The sequence below is a fragment of the Brassica oleracea genome, chromosome C7 (assembly GCF_000695525.1).
Source record: "Brassica oleracea var. oleracea cultivar TO1000 chromosome C7, BOL, whole genome shotgun sequence".
Lineage (NCBI taxonomy): Eukaryota > Viridiplantae > Streptophyta > Magnoliopsida > Brassicales > Brassicaceae > Brassica > Brassica oleracea.
Window position 1 is genome coordinate 5,309,475 of NC_027754.1, and position 8,767 is coordinate 5,318,241.

General features: G+C 36.8%; 2 protein-coding genes across 2 annotated transcripts; one reads left to right on the forward strand and one right to left on the reverse strand.

Moving 5' to 3' along the window:
* Nucleotides 1–2,725: 2,725 nt before the first annotated feature.
* On the forward strand, nt 2,726–4,388 carry LOC106302429. The gene is made up of 2 exons (XM_013738939.1): nt 2,726–3,764; nt 3,825–4,388. The coding sequence occupies exons 1-2, from the start codon at nt 2,726–2,728 to the stop codon at nt 4,367–4,369; spliced, it is 1,584 nt and encodes a 527-aa protein (XP_013594393.1). The 3' UTR covers nt 4,370–4,388.
* Nucleotides 4,389–5,878: 1,490 nt separating this feature from the next.
* Nucleotides 5,879–7,379, reverse strand: LOC106302430. Its single transcript, XM_013738940.1, has 7 exons — nt 7,249–7,379; nt 7,050–7,174; nt 6,882–6,963; nt 6,668–6,779; nt 6,440–6,603; nt 6,252–6,372; nt 5,879–6,187 (listed from the first exon to the last, which is right to left on the reverse strand). Exons 1-7 carry the CDS (start codon nt 7,377–7,379, stop codon nt 5,879–5,881), a joined length of 1,044 nt encoding a protein of 347 aa, XP_013594394.1.
* Between the last annotated feature and the right edge of the window lie 1,388 nt (nt 7,380–8,767).

Sequence of the window (8,767 nt, forward strand, 5' to 3'; positions counted from 1 at the left end):
TGCATGAAGTGGAGAAAGGGACGCCCGAACATTCCTTGCACCTATCAAACCCGCAAATCCCTCTAGAGTACTATACCATCCTTGTCCTAAGAAAATATCATTGTCTTTCCAGGAACCATCCGTAAAACACCATCTTCCTGGGATTGACGGAAGAAACATTGCACTAACCTGTTGAACTCTCTTTTCATCAGTCAGAATTTGCGACTCAGCCCAAAGCTTTGATTCCGTATCAAACAGTTTAAGGGTATCTAGCGGATCTACACCCATATTACTAAAGACTTTATTATTTCTTCCCTTCCAAATATACCATAGTATCCATGCAAACTGATGATCCTCCATCTGTGGAAGCACTCTCCAAAAAAGATGATCCATGTTCACAAAGAGGGAACTTGTCGGAAACATATTTGGATTTGTTGGAATCTTTGAAAGAGCCCATGTCTGAATTGCAGGAGGGCATTCAAAAAACACATGGTTGATTGATTTCTCCTCCGCACCACATCTTGCACAAACAATGTCTCCGGGTATCCCTCGCTTATGCAGATTTTTCTTGACTGCTATACACCCTGTCACCAATTGCCAAAGGAAATGTTTAATCTTTGGTGGACACCGTATTTTCCAGCAATGTGCCTTCAAAATATCCACCTTAGGTCCAAACACTACTGGTGGTTTTTCCCTATCTGGATATATCCTTTCCACCTGATATCCAGATTTAACCGTGTATTTTCCATTATTTGTGAAATGCCATCCATCTTTGTCTGCCATCCGAGTCCTACTCAAAGGTATACTCTCTATTAATTTCACATCCTGTGGGTCCACCAAAGCCCGAATCGCCTGCGAATTCCATCTTCGCAAATGAGGATCAATAAGTGAATCCACTGTAAGGTCTGAGTAAAGATTGAGCGGACAGTTTATAATATTGTTTCATTTTTTCATGATTCTAAACTAAGTAAATCAAATATTGGTAAGTGGAAATATTCATATGATTTTCTTGAATTTATTATTGTAATGTTGATATTACACCAAATTGTTGATAATATGAAAACTACAGTTTACTTTTAAGGTTTTGGAGTTTAATAGTACACCATAATCCACTTTTAACACTTTTTCTTGTAGGTAGATAAAGGTTTGAGAAAACGTCAATAATTAAGAGATTGTAAAAAGCAACAAATTGGTGTTCTTAAAGAGCTAACCTATAGCAATGAAAATTGCTATGTTTGTTCTATAAAAAAGTCTAATAAAATCCTTAAAGTATTTTTTTTTAAATACGAAAATTTTTAGTGTTAAACTTTAATCAAGTAAATATATTTATAGACGGTTATTAAATAATGTATGCATAATATGTGAGTTTTATAAAATTTAATACAGTAATAAATAGTGCAGAAAATTATTTTGAAAAGTTTATCATATATTAAAAATTAATATTTAGTTAATTATTAAATATTTTTATAAAAAAAAGGTTATTCTAATAGTTTTGAATTGATAATATATCTATATACTATCTTCTGTAAAATTATTAAGCCTGTAAGTGCGGAGAAACCACTTATCATTCATACAAATAAGAAGAAGTCCATATGATATTACAGTTGTCTTACCTACAAAACTTCTAATAGTAGAGTTAGTTAACTTTTTTAATATGAGTTTTAGTTCGTTTACTATATAGATAGATTTTCTAAAATTTCTTACCACATTCTTATTAAAAAAAGAATTATCTTATGTTTATCAAACCATATACATGTTTTTTCCTTATTAATACTAACTCTTATAAAAATTGAAATAATGATATATGATAATTCCAGGTTCTATTATATGTAGTTAATAAAAAGATACTAAAATACAGTTCTTTCTATAGTATACAAATAATTCCACGAAAAATAATTTATGTTTTTTTTAATAATTGATTACTAACCTTATCAAGTTTTATCTGATTTGTGGAAACCAGTTTCATCCCAGCTATAATCCAATTCTCAATTTTATAGTCTATATGTAATTATACTACAATATGATTGAATTCTATTTTATTAGTTTAGTAAAACCGTATCTGAGTTTTGAATTTAAAAATATTTTCATCATTAATATGGTTTTAGTAGAACCATCTAATAATACTCCCCAAATTCTCCAAAACTCTTTATAGTTTTTTAACATTTTAGAAAACATTAATTTGTATCAAAAAAAATCTATCAATCTGATCAACGTTGATATTTTTATTTGAAAGCTAGGATTGATAAGTCCAAAATGAGAAGATAATGGCGGTTTTGTGGTTAGATTTCTGTGGAATGATTTGAGTCACATAATTGATAAGTTTGGAGTTTTGATTACCCGGAGGATCTAAGTTTAGTTTGAAAGTTTTCTGGCAAAATAAAATGATAACATTATAAGTTAATGTTCTGGCTTAATTTAATTTCATCTACATGTAACTAAATTAAAACTACAGTTTATTTGAGCGAGAAGATGATGTTATTTTGTGGTTAGATTGCTGTGGAATGATCTGAGTTACATAATTGATAAATTTGGTGTTTTGATTACCCGAAGGATTAAAGTTTAGTTTGAAAGTTTCCTTTATTTATAAATAAATGCCTTTGTAAATATATTTCTAAAATTATGTATGATTTTATGTTTGTTATTTTAAAATTTTAAAATAAAATGTTAATGGGTGTTAAGTTGCATTATATAACCATTAATATCCTCGCCGTACTTGTATGTCATCCTAAATAACGTCTTATAAAAAATGCTCAACAAAGCCGCAGTTGCAGGTGAATTTGGTTATCATCAGCAGTGTCAAGATGTAAAGCTCACTCACTTGTGCTTTGCGGACGACATAATTGTATTCACCAACGGCACATCGGACTCGCTAAGGGGTATTATGGGTGTAATGCGCCGGTTTGCATCGGTTTCTGGGTTACACTTAAATGTAGCTAAGTCTTCCATCTATGTTACAGGAAGGAACACATCAGCTCTCCTTACGACGGCGGCTTCAATGGGTATCAGTGTCGGTACATTACCCATCCGGTACCTAGGAATGCCGTTAACAACGAAGACACTTTCCAGCCATGACTATGAACCGCTTATACAAAAGATTCGCGGAAAAATGTTGTCTTGGTCCAACAGATTTCTATCCTTTGCAGGAAGACTACAACTGATCCAGTCGGTCATTACAAGCATGGTTAACTTCTGGAGCTCGGCTTTTATCCTACCAGCAAAGTGTTATGACATCATCGAAAGCATGTGCAGCGCGTTTCGCTGGTCGGGATCACCTACACAAACTCACAAGGCTAAAGTCAGTTGGGAGGATCTCAGTTTGCCTAAGGACGAAGGGGGTCTGGGTGTGAGGAAGTTCAAGGACACGGCTAGAGCCTTTGCTCTTAAACTCATTTGGAGACTTTTCACAAAACCAGCTTCTCTATGGGTAAGTTGGGTTACACATTACTTGCTCAGGTATAATTCCTTCTGGGACGTCAGAGGAGAACATAATGGATCTTGGATATGGAGGAAACTCCTGAAACTAAGAGATTTGGCCTATGAGTTTGTTAGATTTGATATCAGGGATGGTACGACTGCTTACTTCTGGGTTGACAATTGGCTTGGAATTGGGAAGTTGATTAATGTTACAGGAGCGGTTGGCACCACATATCTGGGTATATCACGACATGCCAAAGTCAGTGACGCAGCAAGGGGCAATACGTGGAACATTCGAGGACGTAGAAGTCGGCGGTACCGGGAGGTTTATGACCACATCTTAGCTGCGGCTCCCCCTTCCCCTGGTACAGGTACCGATATTATATTATGGAAGCATGGGGTTGATGATTACAGGACCACGTTTTCAGCAGCTAGGACTTGGGATCAACTACGGGAAAGGAAAAGTAACGTTGAGTGGTGTAAAGTGGTTTGGTTCGCACAGGGGGTTCCTAGATTCTCCTTCGTAACATGGCTATCAATAAGGAACAGGCTATCAACGGGAGATCGTATGCGAACATGGGGTATTACTCAGGTTTGTGGCTTCTGTGGAGAGAGAAATGAAACAAGAGATCACCTGTTCTTCGCCTGCCCATACTCTTACACGACTTGGGAATCTTTAGCAAAACCACTTGTTGGACGGAACATCAACCCCGATTGGGAATGGACTGTCAATCGGATACGAACTATGGGAGGAAAAAGCCTCGACTCAATCCTCGCAAGGATGCTTTTTCAAACAGCTGTGTACTACATCTGGAAGGAAAGAAATTCAAGGCGTCACCACCAACGAGTGACTCAGACGGATCAATTAAGAAGATTCATAGACAAGGCAGTTCGAAACCGCATCTGCTCTTTGCGATACACTCATGGCCACAAATTGGAAGGGTTACTAAGAAGATGGTTTCAAGTTACTCTTTAGTATTCGGTTTGTTTCTCGTTTGGACCTAAGACATTAAACAACTTTTATCCGTTTGTAAAAATTTCAAATGTTGATCAATAAATTTCAAATTTCATCAAAAAAAAAAAAAATAGACTGAAAATATATTCACACATAAGAATATTCATTTTAAGCATAGACGTACAACAACGCTTTCGAAATCCTTTTTAAAAAATAACTCTTTCGAATTGTAACACCATTGCTTTTAAGATTTAATTAGGTTAATATTATTAATTAGTTTCGTTTCAGTATGTTTGATTTTTTTCTTATTTTTGCAAGTATATATTTATAAAATTGTGTTTACTTTTATGTATCTTGGTTTGGACTAAATTTAAGAGATAAAAACTTTAGGTTCTAATTATTCAAGAATTACGTAATATATTTTATTCTATAAGTTTGACAATATACGGTTTTGTAGTTAAAAAATTACAATATATTCATATTACATCACATATTTTTTCAAACTAGTTATTTGATGTTAACATAAACAAATAATTTTGATAGAAAGGAAAAAGATGATATCAAATTATCAGACTACATTAAAATATTTGTATTATATAAGTGCAGTCAATTCATAATAGGCATGGCTTTGTAGATATGTCACGGGCAATGTTACATAAGTATCATGTGGTATTATATATCACAATAGATACTACGGAAGTAAGGGTTTGTCGTACCTGCTGTTTCCAGAGGTGGTGTAGAAGGTGGGTTCTTCATCCCTTTGTGATCTTGATCCTTAGAAACGATCCGATTGTGTGTTAGAGATCTACATTACACGTACGCAGGAGGGCTTAGAAGACGGTTCTGATATTGTGTTTTGAGTCTGGATTTTGAAGATGGGAAAGATGAAGTTAGGTTTTTTTCGTTGGGGTTCTACGTCAAGAACGGAAGCCTCAATGATACTCTGACCAGTATATGGTAAATAATGAAAGATGATTAAACTTAGCGTATATGCCTCAATGATGTCAGTATATGGTAAATAATGGAAGATGATTAAACTTAAAGTATTTAAATGGAGTTGTTATTCTTTTATATTCTACGTTACTGGAAGGAAATAACATTAATTACTTCGGTTTGACTTGATAAATCGATGCCGTTGAAAACGTTTGCCAAATCTTATATTATCTTTTTTTTTTTTATATTTGGAAGTGAGAGTAATGGAGATGAGCAACTTGTTTCGAAATCATGCATTGACAATCACGTACAAATGCGGAATGTAAGCCTACCTGTCATATATGTTCCTCAAACCTATATATTTGTAATTAGCATAGAATTCTAAATGAATAACTAAGCAGAGTAATCCTGAAGAAGCAAAGTAATAGTGCATAACACATGATTATTAAATCGTAATCATTCTGAGTAGATAAAATGTTGCAAAGAAAGAAAACTCTGAAAAGTCAAACTAAAAGGAAATCATGAGTAAATAATGAAACTGGAAACAAACACTTAAACTGCAATGAACCTTGCAAGTCTAGGAGACGTACGGAAGCTCTAGTTCCGACACTTATGGTGTTTAGCTTCCTCTATCTCATCACTGTCACAAGTCCTCTTACTCTCCTCTGCAGAATCCATACGACTTTTGAATGTTTCCTCCGAAGTCGCAGTAGTGTGGTTTCCTTCCGAGGATATTTTGGCTGGTTGAGTGTCTAGAGGGAGGATCTTGGTCACAGTAAAGGACCGGGTCTTGCCTGATAAATTGTGCTCTGTCACTTTGACACAAAACTTATGTCTTTGGCCAATTGTGCTGATTAGAGCTTCCGGGACAGGCGCCTCATGGTTACCTTCTTGGTTTCCATTACCCTGACATTCAAGTACAACAACGTCAGGTCAATACGCCACAGAACATCGCCGGATGAAAATTTACCTCAAAATAGCTTCTAACTAATTCTGATGCGGGCTTCCCAGTCAACTCACGACCAGCATCACCAAGTAGTACAAAAAAAGCTTGCTCATTGTTGTCATAAACAGATATCTTTGAACGGTACCTGTTATGAAAGAATTAGAAGCTAATACCAATAAAGCGTAATTGGAAATTCAGGTGAGAGTTCTTACTGCGCAACACCATCTACGTTAACTTTCCCACACTTGTTGTTTGTACAAATCAACGAAGTTGGGCCTTTGGTAACCTTAGTATGGCACCCACTGCATGCAATGTAGTACCAAGCAGAGCCATGCACGACGTCATCGATCATAGCCGTGCACTCAAAAAAGGCATCCTGCGAGAGTGTATAACCATATAAGCTTTTCTTAGTGATTAGAGATATTTAGATTGAGTTTTACCTTTGCAGATTCCCGCTTGATGTAGGAGAATATTTCCCCTATAGTCATTGTCTCACGTTTAGTTACCACCTCTGCATTAACCTGCTCAACAATAGCTGGATTAGAGCCCAACCTGAGACAGAGTAGAAATCATTGATTCAGTCAGTCACTGCAATGAGGTAACGCGGGCACTTCATTTAGGCAAAGAGCAAATGCAAAACACATGAATACTTACCAGCCGAAGTAATCTATGGTAGGTTGGACATCGTAGTCCATAAATACACGCGAGGAGGACATTGGGGTCAAGGCAAGAGTACCTATTGTATCAAGAAAAACCCATTAAAGAACACAAACTGCAGATATGCAACTGTAAGAAACCTATATTAAAGATAGAAATCTGAACCTCCGAGAGTCTTTGTGCTAACGGTCGTGACCAGTAACACGGTGGGTGTGTTTTCGTACGACTTAAACTTTTTGCAGAAGTCTCTTGCAGCCTGGTCCCAAAGGTAGAGCTTCATCACAGGTCCACTGCAAAAAAAAATGATATTGAATGGTTAAGAGGAATAAAGAGAAGTGGTGTTTAAGAAACAATGAAAACCTACTCATGTGACTGGATATGAATCAGAAGACGCCTCGCCTTTGCTATCTCCACTTCGTCAAGAACGGGGGCCTCAATGATACTCTGACCATTAACCAACTTCATGTGGCCAACAACATCTATTCCATTATTCATCAAGAGTGTAAGTAAGATGACCCCAAATAAATAGTTTAATATTTCGTGACCACATAAAATCTAGAAACACATAGTCTTAAAGTACTCAGCGGATCCAATTTATACTATGCTACGTTATGATGATCAATAAAATCTAAGAGCCGAGAGTAGTAAGTTCTGATACCTAACGTTACAAAACGAACAAATGAATTTCATTTATCGGAGTGTGCTTCATTCAAGACTGACTTCAGAGAATGACTAAGACAAACCAAAACTCTTAAAACCTTAACTTCACTGATCCACATATGCCTCTTGAAACAGTTAATTCAGAGAATGATTATGAAAAACCCAAAACATTGATTCAGTTAAGTCGAGTTTTCTGTATCTAAGCAGCAGCAAAGTCTAGATACTACATTTAATCATCAAGCAATGCAATTAAGAAATCATGTGGATCTCCTTTGAGATCAGAGTTAGCTCGAAATTCTTCATACGAATGAAACCGGAAACTGTCTTCATCAAAAGGGGTGCGACAGTCTTGAAGAACCGACAGGTCTGAGTTCCATGAGAACGACACGGTCGTGGTATGATCAGCAACCCGAAACACAGATTTGTTTCTGGATCCATAGAAGTTGTTGAGTTTGTAAACAGATCCTCGCTTCATTTCAGGCAAGTATTTTTCAGTATGTCCTGGGGAAATGAATCCTTGAATAACAGTTCCCTGCGAAGAAAAACATAAGCAAAACAAAAATAAGTAATTGAAGAACGTCTTGAGATAAATAATTGGGAACAAATATATAAACGCTTATGATGATTAGGTCTAACTTATTTCGAAAAGTTATACTGGAAATTATATAAAGTCGCAAGAAAACATAATCATCAATCAAGTAATTTAGGAAAAAAAGTAACCGTCTTTGTGAACTTCTAAAGAAACAATGACTTATACTTATTTCATAAAGTTTACTGGAAATCATATAAAGTCGGAAGAAAACATATTCATCAATCAAGTAGAACAATCTAGTCGTCAAATATACATATTCATCAATCAAGTAGAACAATCTAGTCCGAGCCAAAGTTCGGTCGCTACGAAGCGACCGAGCTCGAGCCAAAGCTCGGTCGCTACATAGCGACCGAGCGATCGTCCCGCTCGGTCGCTACGAAGCAACCGAGCTCGAGCCAAAGCCTGGTCGCTACGTAGCGACCGAGCTCGAGCCAAAGCTCGGTCGCTACATAGCGACCGAGCGATCGTCCCGCTCGGTCGCTACGAAGCAACCGAGCTCGAGCCAAAGCCTGGTCGCTACGTAGCGACCGAGCTCGAGCCAAAGCTCGGTCGCTACGTAGCGACCAAGCGCTCGTCCCGCTCGGTCGCCACCGTCCCGCTCGGTGCTCGGTCGCTACGTAGCGACCAAGCT